This window comes from Clarias gariepinus, chromosome 14 (assembly GCF_024256425.1).
Source record: "Clarias gariepinus isolate MV-2021 ecotype Netherlands chromosome 14, CGAR_prim_01v2, whole genome shotgun sequence".
In the NCBI taxonomy this organism is placed as follows: domain Eukaryota; kingdom Metazoa; phylum Chordata; class Actinopteri; order Siluriformes; family Clariidae; genus Clarias; species Clarias gariepinus.
The window spans coordinates 32200001-32218459 of record NC_071113.1 but is presented as its reverse complement, the minus strand read 5'-3'; the positions used below and the strand labels follow the sequence as shown (position 1 = coordinate 32218459).

Genomic DNA, 18459 nt, shown 5'->3' with positions numbered 1-18459 from the left:
AATCCTTTGGTATAGGAAACAATTTTTATTGTGGTTTAAAACTAATCTGGTGCTGCTTTTACACTTAAAAATAAAGGTGGTCTTATCTGCCCTTTTTTAAATGAAACAGGGAATCAGACGGGGGTGTCCATCTACTGGACAACTACATTAGCCTGGACAACTATTGTCGTGCTATAGAACTATTGCTGTGTAAGAGCTGAGTTACAGGGCTTTTCTGTTAGAGGGTCACAGGAGAGACTAATGCAGAAGCTGACGATGTGACCGTTTTTATAAAAAAAACAAGATGATGTTAAAGCTCTGACCAGAAACCTGATCATGTACGCAAGAGCTTCTTCAGCACATGTAAACTGGGAAAAATGCAAGTGTTTTTTAATGGGGCAGTGGCGAGAAAAGGGACCTGAAACAAAAGAGCTCCAAAACAAAAACTGTGAGGGTGTAATAGTAAAGGTGTGTGCCAAGTTATCTCAATGGCCCTGGGTCCTGCCTCAGCTGTCCTACAGGGGGATAGTACTAGTCATCAATAATCTAATCGCCTCCATGCTCTAGCACCACCTTACTATCCTTGACCCCCCAGAGACAATAATTAGAAAAGTTCAGAGGAAGATGGTGAACTTTTTCTGGACCCACCAACACTGTACTTGAGCCTCTGTGCTACATTTACCTGTCCAGGAAAAGGGGCAGGGCTTGAACAACCTGTCTAGTCTAGTCAAAACATTTTGACTGCAGGCTGCACAGGGACTGCTCTATGGTGAAGGGCTGGCATGGACTAGTACAGCTCAAGCCTTACTCCAACTGATAGTAGTCATAAACCATGACACACCCGTTCGTGCTCAACTTGTCTGAAATGGACTTATCAGCTACTACGCATTTATATCAGTCTGTACTTAGAGCCTGGAGAACAGTGGTAAAGACCAGCAGGGCTGATGCACAACCCTACCAAAGCACCGGAGAAGAGCCCTGTTTCACAATCTACTTGTAAACGCTAGAATGCTGTCATCAACTTCTGCTCAATACAGGAATAACCAAAGTCAAGGATCTGAGGAGTGAAATGGTGTGGAAGACAGCAGATGAACTGTGTGCAGAAACGGGAGTAAAGTCAAACCGGCTAATGGAGAGACTCTTGGGTAAGGACCCAAGCCGCCCCATCTCAGAGAAGATTTGGGGCCCTAGAGAGAACCAGCGGCCTCCCTGATCTTTACCCATACACCCAAAAGATAAAGACCTTCAGCAAGAAGAAGGGGCCCTTCTATCGTTTATTCATTGACTCCACCAGGAACACAGAGTTTTTGTTTTGTGTGAGGGAGGAAACAGTAGACCACCGGTTTTTAAGATGCAAGAGGTTGGGAAGGCTCACTGCTTAAAACCTGCTCAAATGGGTTAAAACTGACATGGACTGATAATCTGTACAAAAGCCCAAATCTGTCACTCTTCTTTTAAATTACATCATAGGCCAGACAAAGCGCGCAATCTGGCTCACAAGGAGAAACAAAATGCAGGGGAGTGGCACACCCACCGCTGAAAGAATGCTCATGGCACTGGTCTGGGGGGGGGGGTAAAAGATGAATTCGCCTTTTTAAAGATGACACACAGACTACTAGAGTTTGATCAGATGTGGGGAGGGTTTATGCTCTACAGACATCGGGGTTTCAGTGTTTAATTTTTAAAGACAATAAATGTTTGATCCTCATTTTCTTCTTGTACATATCTTTTTATTTGCCCTTCTATGTACTATGTGTATTCGTGTAACTTTTGGTACTTTTTAAACGTTTCCCTAATACACCAGCTCAGCACTTATTTCACCACATTAGGATAAATCTTTTCCATTTTCTTATTTATTATATTCATTTTAAACTTCTTCTTCTAAACTCGTTTTAATCTACTGTACTAATTCATGCTTTTTGCATTATTCTATTTGCTTTCTATTTTGATCTGCCCCGCCCCCCCCCCTTTTTTTTCTTTTCCCTGCCTTTTTAGATTTTTACTTTCTGCCATCTGTTTTTCGTGAAAAAATAAAAGAATGTTAAACGTCAATTTCTTTCTCACACACACACACACACACACACACTCTCTCTCTCACACACTCTCTCACACAAACTCTCTCTCTCTCACACACTCTCTCTCACACACACACACTCTCTCTCACACACACACTCTCTCTCTCTCTCACACACTCTCACACACACTCTCTCTCTCACACACACACACACACACACTCTCTCACACACACACACACACTCTCTCACACACACACACTCTCTCTCACACACACACACACACACACACACACACTCTCTCTCACACACACACACACACTCTCTCACACACACACACTCTCTCTCTGGTCCTGTGTTTCTTCACTCGTCGTGTACACAAAGCGCCCGTGTGCTTGATGGAGCGTCACACAGATAAAGGTGACATTTATTTTATTTGCATATAATTTTCTCCACATGAACAGAAGCCAGTATAAATTAGCTCCATGTGGTGTGTGTGTGTGTGTGTGTGTGTGTGTGTGTGTGTGTGTGTGTTGTATTGTGTTGCTTATACAACACTTTGTTGATGACAGCATGTGTAATAAAACAAAGCGGTTTAAAGAAAACATTATCAGTCCTCTTTAATGCAGAGTTTCCACAGTGTGTGTGTGTGTGTGTGTGTGTGTGTGTGTGTGTGTGTGTGTGTGATTCCCTCACTGTTCTCAGACACTTCCAGTGTGTAGCGTATGAGGGGACTGTTTCCGTCGAAGGGTTTTGCCCATGTCAGGTTGATGGCTCTCTTCTCCACTGAGCTCAATATTGCACTTGGGTTCTCTGGAGCATGAGGCAGCTGCCTGCGTTTTACAAACACACACACACACACACACACACACACACACACAATGTGTTGAATTACTCCTTTGAGAGATGGAACAACTTTTTCTTTGGCTCTGATGGATTCCACAAAACCTTCAGAAGAGTTAGAAGAAGCCAGACCTTCAGCACTCGCTGCACGTTATTATATTAGAGACTGCAGTTTAGTGTTGCTTTAAAAACTCCAAGGCTCTGAGATGATAAATCAAATAGTTTCACATTTAGAAACATCTGATTAAATAATCACTCTTTATTGCTGCACACACACATCAAACATTTGGGATGGAACGATAATGAAAACTAGAGAAGGACACAAACTTGTGAAGAGAGAGAGAGAGAGAGAGAGAGAGAGAGAGATGAAGATAGAGTGAAAGTGTAAGAACGACAGATGGAGATATGAGCAGGTATTAAAGCAATAAAAAAGGGAAAATTGGATTAGAGAGAGGAGACATAACGATGGGCTTACAGAGTGTTTCTGAGACGCAAACGATGAAGAAAAAGAATGAGAGTGAGGGAGATGATGATGATGATGATGATGATGATGATGAGGTATATACCTGACTTTCAGGCGAGCAGTGTAGGAATCGTTTCCTCCCTGTGATGTCACTCGGCAGGTGTAGCTTCCGATGTCACCTGACCAGGTCTGAGAGATGTGCAGTGTACCGTTAGTGTCCTGCCGTAACCGTGGCGACGACCTGGGGTCAATTAACTGACCATCCTTCTCCCACACAAACCTTAACACACACACACACACACACACACACACACACAGGTATTCCAGGTCACTTCAAAATGCTTTAGAAAATTAATTACAAATTCATTACAGTGGTGTCCAAATGTATTGCTTTAGTTTCCTCTATTGGATTCTTCTCCACTGGTAAGGTAGGTTTTAACTTTTGTACTGTTTGAAACACGATTGGTTCCTACTGTATACTGTAGCTAGTCTGTGCTGGTTGGTAGTGTTGACTGCAGTGTAATTGAAGTAGGTCTAAAGCAATTTGTTCTCAGGTAATTAATCAGGAGTAGTTTCAGGCTTCCTTAAGGTGTAAATTGTGGGCGGGGCTTAGCTACATATATTGAATGTGTCTCCGCTACAGACACTTGTGTTAATAAGCATGTCCTGCAACAAAGTTAGTCAAGAATCTAGATAGCAAGTGCACAGAGAATTGACTCAAACCTTTGTTTACCAAGAAATTGCAAGTTTTTGAACAATTACCTCAGTCTAGGATGTGTCTTCAACCTATCTCTGTCACTTCTCACAGACCAAGATGCTCTTACTCACACAGCAGAGGCAGATCTCCCAGAAACCTCATCTACCCTCCAGTACTGTCACATTGCCCTGCACTGGTGGTAGGTGGGCTCTGGAACTGAGACCTGGATATCTCCTCAGAACTCAGCTACACCGGCTGCCCTATCCTCTGCCTACAGTATGTATTCTCTCACTCTCCACGAGAAACTGGCAGAGGTGGTGGTACGCGTCTCCTGTTGTCCAAGAGATGGTCCTTGGTCCTATCCCCCTGTCTCATCTCAGTTTTTCATCATTTGAATTTCATGCAGTTAAGGTAACCTCTCCAGTTAACCTCCACATCTTGGTTATTTACCGTCCTCCTGGCTCTCTAGGAAACTTTCTAGATGAAATGGATATGCTTCTTAGTCTTTTTTCTTCTGCTAACACTCCTCTCACTGTTCTAGGAGATTTCAAACTTCCATCTGACAAACTCAAATCCTCTTTCCTTCTCTCTCTCCTTAACTCCTTCTCTTTAACTCTAAACATAAACAACTGCCCTCCCACACACAGTGCAGGGAATTCTCTCTCGAGATTTCACTACTTTTCCTCTTCATAAATCTGATCATTACCTGGTATCCTTCACCATAACCCTTGTCTTTCGGCTGTTCCCTTTCAGGGGTCGCCACAGCGAATCATCTGCCTCCATCTAACCCTATCCTCTGCATCCTCTTCTCTCACGCCAACTAACTTCATGTCCTCTCTCACTGCATCCATAAATCTCCTCTTTGGTCTTCCTTCAGATCTCCTGCCTGGCAGTTCCAACCTCAGCATCCTTCTACGGATATATTCACCATCTTTCCTCTGAACATGTCCAAACCACCTCAATCTGGCCTCTCTGACTTACATGGGTTGTCCCTCTGATGAACCTATTCTCGATCCTATCCATCCTTGTAACTCCCAAAGAGGACCTCAACATCTCCAGCTTTGCTACCTCTAGCTCTGCCTCCTGTCTTTTCTTCAGTGCCACTGTCTCTAAGCCGTAGAGCATTGCTGGTCGCACCGCTGTCCAGTACACCTTTCATTTTATTCTCGCTGATACTCTTTTATCGCACAACACACCTGACACTTTTCTCCACCCATTCCAACCTGCCTGTACCCGCCTCTTCACCTCCTTTGAAAACTCTTCGTTGCTTTGGACTGTTGACCCTAAGTACTTAAAATCCTGCACCTTCTTTACCTCTGCTCCCTGTAGCCTCACTGTCCCTCTTGGGTCCCTCTCATTTACACACATGTATTCCGTCTTACTGCGGGTAACCTTCATTCCTCTGCTTTCCAGAGCATACCTCCACCTCTACAAATTTTCGTCCACCTGTTCCCTGCTCTCGCTACAAAGCACAATGTCATCTGCAAACATCATATTCCATGGAGACTTCTGTCTTACCTCATCTGTCATCCTGTCCATTACCAGAGCAAACAAAAAGGGGCTCAGAGCCAATCCTTGATGCAGACCCACCTCCACCTTGAATTCTTCTGTCACACCTACAGCACATCTTACCACGGTCTTACAGCTCTCATACATGTCCTTTCCTATTCTATGTAAACCTAACCACCAAAATGTCTCTTTTACCCGCAGAAACCTTCACTCTGTCTCCCCTTCCTCTGTGTCTTCCTGCACCCTATCAACCCTTTCCTGACTCCTTTTCCTCTCTACCACTAGAGACTGCGACTGAAACTTTCCTCTCCTCTCTCTCCTCGTCCATAGATCTCCTTTGCCCGCTGTCATCTAAACCAAGGAAGACGTCCTGTCCTGCTCCTTGGCTATCTAATGTACTACGCATAACAGAAGAAAATAACGATCTGCATAGAGAAGATAGAAGAAATCACAGCTTGATGCAGATCTCGTCCCTTACCAGACTCTTCTCTTCAAATTCACATGTGACGTGAATTCTGCCAAAACTAACTTCTACAGAGAAAAGCTGGAAGCCTCGGCAAATGATCCTGGCAAACTCCACAACATCTTTTCCCCAATACTCAACCCACTGACTCCTCCTGCCCCTTCTTCTCTGACTGCTGATGATTTTGCCACATTCTACGATGGGAAGATTGCAGCAATCCGCCAGTCCTTCGCCCCCAACCAAACTCAGGACCTTAGGACCTTCTCTTCCCACTCTTAGCAGAATTCTCCAACCTGTCATCTGACGAGATTTAGCAGATCATCTCGTCATCTAGACCCACCACCTGTTTATTAGACCCAATCCCTTCCACAATACTCCAGGCCATGTCACGAGACCTCCTTCCTTTCACCACGACCATCATTAACCATTCCATATCACCTGGTCATGTTTCTGCTGCTTTTAAGAAGGCAAGGGTTATTCCCATCGCACCCTGCCTGGACCCATCAAAAGTTAACAATTATCGCCCGGTATCAATTCTCTCTTTTATTTCCAAAATTTTTGAAAGAACTGTTTATAACCAAATGCCTCTTTATCTCTCACAGAACAACCCTAATGATCCCAACAAATCTGGATTCAAAGAGACTGCCCTTCTGTCAGTCACTGAGAAGCTCCATGCTGCTAGATCTGCTAAACTGTCATCTGTCCTCATCCTCCTGGACCTGTCAGCTGCATTTGACATAGTGAACCACAAGATTCTATTATCTATTATTACAAGCCTTGGAATTTGTGGAACAGCGTGGCAATGGTTTGCTTCTTACCTAGAAGATAGGTCATTTGAGGTAACATGGAGGGGATCTACATCTGCCCCATGTAGACTCTCTACTGGTGTCCCACAGGGCTTAGTACTTGGTCCTCTTCTGTTCTCCCTTTATACCCGGTCTCTTGGTAAGGTCATATCATCGCATGGATTTTCATACCATTGTTATGCAGATGACACCCAACTTACTTTCTCCTTTCCTCCCTCTGACACTCAGGTTTCCATCCGGATCTCAGCATACAGTATCTGGCAGACATCTCATCCTGGATGGCTGCTCATCAGCTGAAGCTCAATCTCAGTAAAACCGAACTGTTGTTTATCCCTTGTGACTCATCCCCATGTCAAGACCTTGTGATATCCCTGGACAACAACCAAATCACTCCTTTAACCACCGCCCGCAATCTTAAGGTAACCGTGGACAATCATTTGTCATTTTCCCCACACATTACTGCCCGCATCAAATTCAAAACGCTGATGCTTGCCTACAAAGCTAAAAATGGCCCAGCACCCATTTACCTCTCTGCTCTAATCACACCACGCACTGCACCACATTCCCTCCGATCCTCCAGCACTGCTCGCCTCATCCCACCATCTCTCAGGGATCGAGGGTGGCATTCATCCAGGCTCTTTTCTGTTCTGGCACCTAGGTGGTGGAATGAACTTCCTCTAGATGTCCGTACAGCAGAGACTTTGACTATCTTTAAATGACGACTCAAGACGCATCTGTTTCTTCAGTACTTGGACTATCTGGTTGGAGATCTCGTCACATGGATGCCCTGTGTGTCTCTTTGGGATGCGTCTGGTGTCTGGGGATGATTCTCTCTACCTAGAAGATGGTTCTGGCCAACTGTTTCTCTGGGGACTTGACAGTTCGATAGTTCAGGACTGGAACTTCCTACAAGTCTACCTGGGTCTTCAATAACTACCTGGACTACATATTAATATCAATTAACATCAACTGTTATAGCTGAACTGCCTGCCACCTAACACACTGTATAAATGCAGATCATTTCCTGCTTTTAGTTTCACCTAAATGAGGATGGGTTCCCTGTTGAGCCAGGTTGCTCTTAAGGTTTCTTCCTATTACCAACTTAGGGAGTTTTTCCTTCCCACTGTCGCCCTCAGCTTGCTCACTAGGGACAAACTGACCATTTTGATTCATACACATTCACATTTCATACAAACTTAAATAATTCTTTTGATTGTGTAAAGCTGCGTTGCGGCAATGACAATTGCTAATTGCTTGAATTGAATTGAATTAAATGTAAATGTATTGGGGCAAACGTGAAATTCCATGTCATAATCATGGTCAAGTTAATACGAATAATTTGTTCATTTCTGCAGTAAAATTGCTATACAACAATCAGTATTGAGTATTAAGTCCTTCATTCATCAGTAGCGGCTAGATCCAGCTGGGCATCGAGTCAGAAAGGCGTCTGAAGTACTCTGGTATCACTCACTTAATCCATGCTGTTTAATCACTTCCTGGAGATCATGTACAGAAGCCTTACCCTTACCGTTGTCCAGCAGTTTGCTATTGGCTACTGGTCTGGAAGTGACTAGGCTCTAGAAGCTCAACACAATGTGCAGAGACCAGACTGTTTCAGTTCATTATCACAACTCTACAGTCAGAAAGACTCATTACGCTCGAACTTATTAGTGACATCAGCTGTTTACTGCACAGGGAGAACTATAACAAAAGACACAAGATTCCTGTCTAAATACTTTTGGGTACTGCTGTATTTAAAAAAAATACATTTACATTAGACTGATCAGAGTCTAAAGACGACCTGGACTACCTAAAATAGATTGTGTTTGAGAAAGCAATAAAACTCTTTCTTTGTGCTGCTTGAGAATCCGGAGCTTCAGCAGTTGTGGGTTTGACTGACTAACAAACAGTAAGAATGGATTTTGTTTAGAAACATCAGACTATTTACGTTTTAGGAAATGAAGCCTATTCCACACAAGAGATTGGCAGGAAATTGAAAGATAATTAAAGACATTATCGTACAGATGTGTGTGCTACTCCGTTACATCACAACACAACACACACAGGCTGTAATCATGATAAGAGAAGTGTGAGGCCTCGGTACACAACTGGGTAGGACAAATACATCAGAGTCTGTAGTCTGGAAGAAACACCTCACAGGGCCTCAGCCAGCAGCTCCTAAAACTGACGGCATACACCAACAGTAAAGGGGGTCTTCAGGATGCAAGTCTTCTAACCAGTGTTTCAGAGGACAAGCCAATAACTCTGGGACTGGCCAATAAAATAAATATAAAGTTTATAAGGAGCACAGGAATGCAAAAAAACACGATTAGAGAATAAAGTATTATTAATAGACAAAAGTGCAAATTGTTTTCCAAACTGGTGGGATGTAAATTTAATACTAATAAAGACACTTTACATTTGAACATGCAGTGCAGGACATCCATGTGAGATCTGTTTGAAATAATCTCGATAAGTCTTCAGCCAATGCACATTAAACATTCAACAAACATTAAGCTTGTTCAGTGTGTGTAGTGTGGGATGATTAGCTCACACTCAACACTTAAGCGGGACATAGAATCGGTTTGTTTAGTGACGAGTCAAATAAAGTTCTATTTTTAAAAAATTACATGATTAACCTTTTGTCAAAAAAGATAAATTACTACTCATTTCCTGTAGTATAGCTCATAGTTTTAGAAGAGGCCTAGTTAATCGGTGACAATCCAGAGCCCAGGCCAGGGAGCAGACAGACAGGCTAAACCAACCGTCTGCTAGCTGCATAGAGTCGTCACTCAGGGTTCACTGTATTGAGACTGTGTCTGTTCCCCGAGCTAAACAAACATGTAGAAAGACCCAGAAAGTCTGTTTTAGTAATTAAATTAACATAAAGACCACAAACTTGGATCAGACTGAATGCGCAGCCGGCACCTCTGATCTGAAGCTAGAACTGTTAAATATTAGATCTCTCGCATCTAAAGCAGTTAGAGTTAATGAAACTATCACAGATCAGGAGTTTGATATACTCTGTTTAACAGAAACCTGGATTAAACAGGACGAGTATGTAGCTCTAAATGAAGCTAGTCCTCCTGGATACAGCTACATACACCAGCCTCGGTTAACTGGTAGAGGAGGAGGCGTCGCAGTTATTCACAATGATAATTTGACTATTGTACAAAAACACGGACACAAATTTAATTCATTTGAAATTCTTTATAGTAACATAAGTGTATTTAACTATATTAAGTCAGCTCAGTCGATCCCGCTAATTGTCATTTACAGACCTCCAGGGCCGTACTCGGAATTTCTTAGTGAATTTGCAGATTTCCTCTCAAACCTAGTCGTTTCTGTAGACAAAATGTTAATTGCTGGAGATTTTAATATCCAGATTAAACATTTTGAGATTTAGAAAACTTTGGATTCAGGCAATCTGGACTCAGTAGGAGTAAATCTAGATCCTATGCAGGATGTTTTTTTCAAACAGATAACATGGCAAGGCATTTCATAAAAGAAAATAAAAGAATCATAAAAAGAAATAGAAAATAATAGCAATAAAACTTAAAATGATTTAAAATTAGATTTAAAATAAAACAGTTTGCAGTGATGCTTTTAAAACTACTTAAAATTTGATTTAGAATCAAAATAAAACAGTTAAAAATATAAGATAAACATAAAATAGTACAGTCTGTTCGGACTGTAGAGATTGTGAATATATCGGTAGAAGGATGCTGAGGTTGGAACTGCCAGGCAGGAGGTCTAGAGGAAGACCAAAGAGGAGATTTATGGATGCAGTGAGAGAGGACATGAAGTTAGTTGGTATGAGAGAAGAGGATGCAGAGGATAGGGTTAGATGGAGGCGGATGATTCGCTGTGGCGACCCCTGAAAGGGACCAGCCGAAAGACAAAGAAAAAGAAGAAGAAGAAGAAGAAGTCTGTTCAGATGTAGCACAGTGCTCATTGAATAAATGCACAGCTAAGCAGATGAGTTTTGAGTCCAGATTTAAATGTGACTAATGTTTTTGCACATCTGATCTCTTCTGGAAGCTGGTTCCAACTGCGGGCAACATAATGGCTAAAAACGGACTTTCCTTGTTTTGTGGGAACCCTTGGTATTTCTAACTGACTCGATCCTAACGATTTAAGAGTCTGTTAGGTTTATATTCAGTGAGCATATCTGTAATGTTTTTGGATCCTAGGCCATTGAGTGATTTATAAACAAGTAAAAGTACTTTAAAATTCATCCTAAATGTTACAGGAAGCCAGTGTAAGGACCTGAGGACTGGTGTGATGTGCTCAGATTTTCTGGTTCTAGTCAGAATCCTGGCAGCAGCGTTCTGGGTGAGCTGCAGCTGTCTAATGGTCTTCTTGAGAAGGCCGGTGAGGTGACCATTACAATAATCCACCCTGCTGGTGATAAAGGCATGGACTAGTTTCTCCAAGTCTTGATTAGAAACAAAACATCTAATTCTTGCGATGTTTCTAAGATTATAGTATGCTGATTTAGTTATTGCTTTGACGTGACTACTGAAACTAAGGTTTGTCTCCAGAATCACCCCTAGAGTGAAGGTATGCATTCACCTTCAAAGCTTCATCTTTGACCTCAATTTGTTCCTTGTTTAGCTGAAGAACGTTTTGGCACATCCAACTGTTAATTTCAACAATGCATTGGCAGAGGGAGTCAACTGGGCTGTAGTCATTTGGAGATAAGACTAGGTGAAGCTGGGTATCATTTGCGTAGCTGTGATAGGCAATTAGTTTTTTCCTCATTATCTCATTATTAAGGAACCCCGACCCCTCGACCTGTCAGCTGTTAAATTACAGGCCGATATCAAAACTCTGCTTATCTCCAAGATCATAGAAAACACAGTAGCACAGCAGGTATGTTCATATCTACGTAGGAATAGCATAAACAAACTGTATCAGTCAGGCCTCATCACAGTACAGAGACAGCACTCGTTAAAGTAGTAAATTACCTCCTATTGGCCTCTGATCAGGGTTGCATCTCTTTGCTTGAGTTACTCGACCCCAGTGCAGAAATGTTGTAGGAGTTAGGGAAACAGCTCTCTCTTGGCTTATTTTGTCTTATTTGACAGAATGTTATTAGTTTGTAAATGGTGACTTTGTGTAATAAAGTGAAGCTTGGTGTTCCGCAGGGTTCCGTTTTAGGCTCATTGCTATTTTCTCTCTCTATGCTTTCTCTCGAACTTAATTTGTTAGCAGGTCCTTTACTATGTGCAGCAGTAAACAACCTCGGTGTGATTATTGATTTCAGCCTTTCATTTAAAGCTCATGTAAATAATTTTACCAGAATAGCGTTCTTTCACCTCAGAAACATTGCCAAGATACTATGCTAAAATACTTCATGCTTTTATCACCTCTAGGTTGGACTATTGTAATGCCTTACTGTCTGGTTGTTCAACTAGGTGCATAAATAAGCTTCAGTTAGTCCAGAATGCAGCAGCGAGAGTCCTCACTAGAACCAGAAGATATGAGCACATCACCCCTATTTTATTCCCATGAAAGATTAAATTGTTTCCTCAAGGACAAATTATTATTCTTAAAGTTGTTAATTTCTTGACAATATTTCCTCAAGATTTAGAAAACGTCTTTGTTGAATAATAATGTGGCATTTTCTCAGTGATCCCGAACGTACATAATGGAGAATGAGGGTTTGAAATATTCTCTTTCTCTCTGTGTGTGTGTGTGTGTGTGTGTGTGTGTGTGTGTGTGTGTTCTCAATATCGATTTTTATGTCTCTTCAGTCAAACGAAGACATAAACAACCCTGACCTGCATTCCTCTGTTCCCGTTCCTGTTCTCTGTACTAGTTTGCAAAATCAGGAGACAAAACCATGCTCATGACTTTACTTTAAAAAGTTTTAATGTAAACATTAAACAACATACCGCATATAATAACATAAACAAACCGCATTAATGACACCAAAACACAAAAATGTTTCTGTCCATTCAACCCTTATCACCTTTTATACTCCTCTTTCTGTTCGTCTGTGCTGCAGAATTATGATGTGTGTCATGAAAAAAAAAAAAATCTCACGGCGGTATAGCCACGCCTCTTTTAATGCGTGACAGGTGCAAAGGCCACGCCTCTGTGGTTATTTATGAGGTACGGGGCCATGGCGTATACAGTGAATAGAGTGTTGTGTGTGTGTGTGTGTGTGTGTGTGTGTGTGTGTGTGTATACCTGACAGTAACACTGGGGTCATGAGACACTCCACAAGTCAGGGTGGCTTTAGTACCCTTGATCACACTTTGATCCTGAGGTGGGTTGGAAATACGGGTACGAGCTGGGGAAAGACACACACGCACACACACACAGGCACGCGCACACACACACGCACGCACACACGCACGTACACGCACACACACACACACACACACACACACGCACGCACACACGAACGTACACACACACACACACAGAGTTATTTAGTTATTTATTCAGTAGTGCATTTTGTTGCAGAGTTTCTGTATTATGCAATGACAATAAATGTAATGTTACCTAAAGCATTATAGAGAACTTGATATAGACATTATCACAAATACACTCCTATTCTAAACACACACACACACACACACACACACACAGACACACACACACACACACACACTTACCCCATACCCCCAGGTGTGCTGAGGCCTGGTCGATGCCACGTGAGTTGCTGGCGGTACAAGTGTATCTCCCCGAGTCAGATAAGTGGGCTGGGCTTATCAAAAGGCTGCCTGATTCTAACAGGGTAAAGCGAGGCAGCTGGACTGATCCACTTGCTAATACATGCTCACCTACACACACACACACACACACACACACACACACACAGAGGGACATACTCAGCAAAATGTGTGTGGTTTATTCATCATGTGCCTGTTTTCATCTCTGTGTCAGTTTGTGCCAAAGATATTGTGTGTGTGTGTGTGTGTGTGTGTGTGTGTGTGTGTGTAGAGATATACCTTTTTGCCAAGTAATAGCAGGCCGTGGAGCTCCTGCTGTCTCGCAGTGCAAAATGACTGACATCCCGTCAATCACAGTGCTGTCTGATGGACCTGCAGTGATGTTTGGGGCAATACCTAAGAGAGCACACACACACACACACACACACACACGCACACACACACACACACACACACACACGCACACGCATATAGTTTGTTTTAGGTGTGATTATAGGAAAATTTGTAACACCTAAGGAGTGTGTCAGTGTGTGTACGAGTGTAAAGGAGTGTGTAGGAGTGTGTCAGTGTGTGTCACTGTGTAGGTGTGTGCCTGTTTGTGTAGCAGTGTCAGCAGGAGTGTGTCAGTGTGTGTCAGTGTGTGTGTCAGTGTGTGTCAGTGTGTGTAGGAGTGAGTCAGTGTGTGTGTCAGTGTGTGTCAGTGTCAGTAGGAGTGTGTCAGTGTGTGTCAGTGTGTGTGTCAGTGTGTGTCAGTGTCAGTAGGAGTGTGTCAGTGTGTGTGCCAGTGTGTCAGTGTCAGTAGGAGTGTGTCAGTGTCAGTGGGAGTGTGTCAGTGTGTGTCAGTGTCAGTGTGTGTTAGTGTCAGTAGGAGTGTGTCAGTGTGTGTCAGTAGGAGTGTGTCAGTGTGTGTCAGTAGGAGTGTGTCAGTGTGTGTGTCAGTGTCAGTAGGAGTGTGTCAGTGTGTGTGTCAGTGTCAGTAGGAGTGTGTCAGTGTGTGTCAGTAGGAGTGTGTCAGTGTGTGTGTGTCAGTGTCAGTAGAAGTGTGTCAGTGTGTGTGTCAGTAGGAGTGTGTCAGTGTGTGTCAGTAGGAGTGTGTCAGTGTGTGTGTCACTGTGTGTCAGTGTCAGTAGAAGTGTGTCAGTTTGTGTGTCAGTGTCAGTAGGAGTGTGTCAGTGTGTGTGTCAGTGTCAGTAGGAGTGTGTCAGTGTGTGTCAGTAGGAGTGTGTCAGTGTCAGTAGGAGTGTGTCAGTGTGTGTGTCAGTGTCAGTAGGAGTGTGTCAGTGTGTGTCAGTAGGAGTGTGTCAGTGTCAGTAGGAGTGTGTCAGTGTCTGTGTCGGTGTGTGTCAGTGTCAGTAGGAGTGTGTCAGTGTGTGTCAGTAAGAGTGTGTCAGTGTGTGTCTGTGTGTGTCAGTAGGAGTGTGTCAGTGTGTGTCAGTGTCAGTGTGTGTTAGTGTCAGTAGGAGTGTGTCAGTGTGTGTCAGTAGGAGTGTGTCAGTGTGTGTGTCACTGTGTGTCAGTGTCAGTAGGAGTGTGTCAGTGTGTGTGTCAGTGTCAGTAGGAGTGTGTCAGTGTGTGTGTCAGTGTCAGTAGGAGTGTGTCAGTGTGTGTCAGTGTGTGTGTCAGTGTGTGTGTCAGTGTCAGTAGGAGTGTGTCAGTGTGTGTCAGTAGGAGTGTGTCAGTGTGTGTGTCACTGTGTGTCAGTGTCAGTAGGAGTGTGTCAGTGTGTGTGTCAGTAAGAGTGTGTCAGTGTGTGTGTCAGTGTCAGTAGGAGTGTGTCAGTGTGTGTGTAAGTGTGTGTCAGTGTCAGTGGGAGTGTGTCAGTGTGTGTCAGTGTGTGTCAGTGTCAGTAGGAGTGTGTCAGTGTGTGTGTGTCAGTGTCAGTAGGAGTGTGTAAGTGTGTGTCAGTGTCAATAGGAGTGTGTCAGTGTGTGTCAGTGTGTGCCAGTGTGTGTGTGTCAGTGTGTGCCAGTGTGTGTAAGTGTGTGTCAGTGTCAGTAGGAGTGTGTCAGTGTGTGTCAGTGTGTGTGTCAGTGTGTGTCAGTGTCAGTAGGAGTGTGTCAGTGTGTGTGCCAGTGTGTCAGTGTCAGTAGGAGTGTGTCAGTGTCAGTGGGAGTGTGTCAGTGTGTGTCAGTGTCAGTGTGTGTTAGTGTCAGTAGGAGTGTGTCAGTGTGTGTCAGTAGGAGTGTGTCAGTGTGTGTCAGTAGGAGTGTGTCAGTGTGTGTGTCAGTGTCAGTAGGAGTGTGTCAGTGTGTGTGTCAGTGTCAGTAGGAGTGTGTCAGTGTGTGTCAGTAGGAGTGTGTCAGTGTGTGTGTGTCAGTGTCAGTAGAAGTGTGTCAGTGTGTGTGTCAGTAGGAGTGTGTCAGTGTGTGTCAGTAGGAGTGTGTCAGTGTGTGTGTCACTGTGTGTCAGTGTCAGTAGAAGTGTGTCAGTTTGTGTGTCAGTGTCAGTAGGAGTGTGTCAGTGTCAGTAGGAGTGTGTCAGTGTGTGTCAGTAGGAGTGTGTCAGTGTGTGTCAGTAGGAGTGTGTCAGTGTCAGTAGGAGTGTGTCAGTGTGTGTCAGTAGGAGTGTGTCAGTGTCAGTAGGAGTGTGTCAGTGTCTGTGTCGGTGTGTGTCAGTGTCAGTAGGAGTGTGTCAGTGTGTGTGTCAGTAAGAGTGTGTCAGTGTGTGTCTGTGTGTGTCAGTAGGAGTGTGTCAGTGTGTGTCAGTGTCAGTGTGTGTTAGTGTCAGTAGGAGTGTGTCAGTGTGTGTCAGTAGGAGTGTGTCAGTGTGTGTGTCACTGTGTGTCAGTGTCAGTAGGAGTGTGTCAGTGTGTGTGTCAGTGTCAGTAGGAGTGTGTCAGTGTGTGTGTCAGTGTCAGTAGGAGTGTGTCAGTGTGTGTCAGTGTGTGTGTCAGTGTGTGTGTCAGTGTCAGTAGGAGTGTGTCAGTGTGTGTCAGTAGGAGTGTGTCAGTGTGTGTGTCACTGTGTGTCAGTGTCAGTAGGAGTGTGTCAGTGTGTGTGTCAGTAAGAGTGTGTCAGTGTGTGTGTCAGTGTCAGTAGGAGTGTGTCAGTGTGTGTGTAAGTGTGTGTCAGTGTCAGTAGGAGTGTGTCAGTGTGTGTCAGTGTGTGTCAGTGTCAGTAGGAGTGTGTCAGTGTGTGTGTGTCAGTGTCAGTAGGAGTGTGTAAGTGTGTGTCAGTGTCAATAGGAGTGTGTCAGTGTGTGTCAGTGTGTGCCAGTGTGTGTGTGTCAGTGTGTGCCAGTGTGTGTAAGTGTGTGTCAGTGTCAGTAGGAGTGTCAGTGTGTGTCAGTGTCAATAGAAGTGTGTCAGTGTGTGTCAGTATCAGCAGGAGTGTGTCAGTGTGTGTCATTGTCAGTAGGAGTGTGTCAGTGTGTGTGTCAGTGTCAGTAAGAGTGTGTCAATGTTTGTGTCAGTGTGTCATTGTCAGTAGGAGTGTGTCAGTGTGTGTGTCAGTGTGTGTCAGTAGGAGTGTGTCAGTGTGTGTGTGTGTCAGTGTGTGTCAGTGTCAGTAGGAGTGTGTCAGTGTGTGTCAGTGTCAGTAGGAGTGTGTCAGTGTGTGTCAGTGTCAGTAGGAGTGTGTCAGTGTGTGTGTCAGTGTGTGTCAGTAGGAGTGTGTCAGTGTGTGTGTCAGTGTGTGTCAGTAGGAGTGTGTCAGTAGGAGTGTGTCAGTGTCAGTAGGAGTGTGTCAGTGTGTGTCAGTGTCAGAATATTTCTAACTGAAACACGGTGACTTGGATTTCTGATGAGGTTTTATTGTTAAACGCGTCTTATACACACGCAGAGTTTCCTCTGGACTCGGTAACACAATTCTATATTAATCCCCTGAGGAACTGGGTCTGTAAGTCCTGCTGGAGTAACACCATCATTTCCTTCCATCATGTGTTTATATTCCCCTCTGCAGGACAAATAAGGTCCTTTGATCTTGGACAAATATTTCCACTTGCTATTTGCTACATGAATCTGTTTTACAAACAGCCTTTAGTTGAGTGTTTCCTCCTCCCCCTGGATGTTTCAGTCCTGTCTGCCTGCTGGAGATCTGCTAGATTTGTACTGGAACCACCACAGACAAAACATCCTTGGTGACGTGATGAATGAGAAATGTAATCATTTACAGTCTTGGAGATAAAAGTGTTTTTTATTGTATTTTGCACCCAGGGGATAGACTCACTTGTGGAGCCAGCGGTCTGCCAAGTGGCCATTCAAGGAATTGCATGTTTTGGCACTTCTTCATTGGACTCGTGTTTCAGAACCAGAGTTTGGCCCTTGATGGGAACACCCCTCTGACCTTTAGCCCCTCTGGTCATGGGTGCTGCAGTATTGCCTGCCTCAGATACAGTCCTTGGTGTCAGTCCCTCTCTGTCCTGCTCTTCTGAGGTGCTTTTTTCCTTCGGGCAGGTGACTGCAGTCTTAGTCTTACTTAATTTTTATAACTCACTGCATCATTCTTGTTTAATTTTCAGTCATGTTTACACAGATCTCAGTCCTGCGGCAGGCGGTAACTGCCCCTGCCCCTACCCCTGCCTTTCTTCCCCAATCTCAGTTCCTGTGCTAATCTCCATTTTCTGATTTAATGGGCCTTCTAATCCTAAAATCTGCTATTATCACCATCACCATCAGAGTCTCAGGCATAATACACACACAGGGGATACAGCAGAGCACCTGAGGCTGAGGAACACCCCTCTCTCACCCTCTCTCCGTACCCCTCCCTCTCTCACGCTATTATCATTGGCTAACACACACACACAGACACACACATACTGTACAATACATACTGGTAACAGCAAGGTAGGTGTTGGTTTGCACTTCTCCAGCAGCATTGCGAGCAAAACACTGGAACATTCCGGTATCGTCAGGCAGGAGGCCGTTAATCTGCAGACTCCCAGCAGCCAAAACATGATAGCGAGGATTCTTCAGTGGACTGATGGGAACCGCGTCCTTAAACCACACAATTTCAGGCTGGGGAACCCCTGAGAACACACACAAACACACAGGCTTTGGCACCA

At 43.9% G+C, this 18459-nt stretch overlaps 1 protein-coding gene across 1 annotated transcript in view; it reads right to left on the bottom strand.

The window, feature by feature from the left end:
* sdk2b (sidekick cell adhesion molecule 2b) overlaps positions 1-18459 on the bottom strand; it is a 167014-nt gene that overhangs the window by 48153 nt on the left and 100402 nt on the right. The window contains exons 9-14 of the mRNA XM_053511021.1: positions 18229-18423; positions 13738-13854; positions 13402-13569; positions 12971-13073; positions 3401-3577; positions 2688-2824 (exon numbers count right to left, since the gene is read on the bottom strand). Of these exons, the coding sequence (XP_053366996.1) occupies positions 2688-2824; positions 3401-3577; positions 12971-13073; positions 13402-13569; positions 13738-13854; positions 18229-18423 (897 nt within the window). The remainder of the gene's footprint in view (positions 1-2687; positions 2825-3400; positions 3578-12970; positions 13074-13401; positions 13570-13737; positions 13855-18228; positions 18424-18459) is intronic.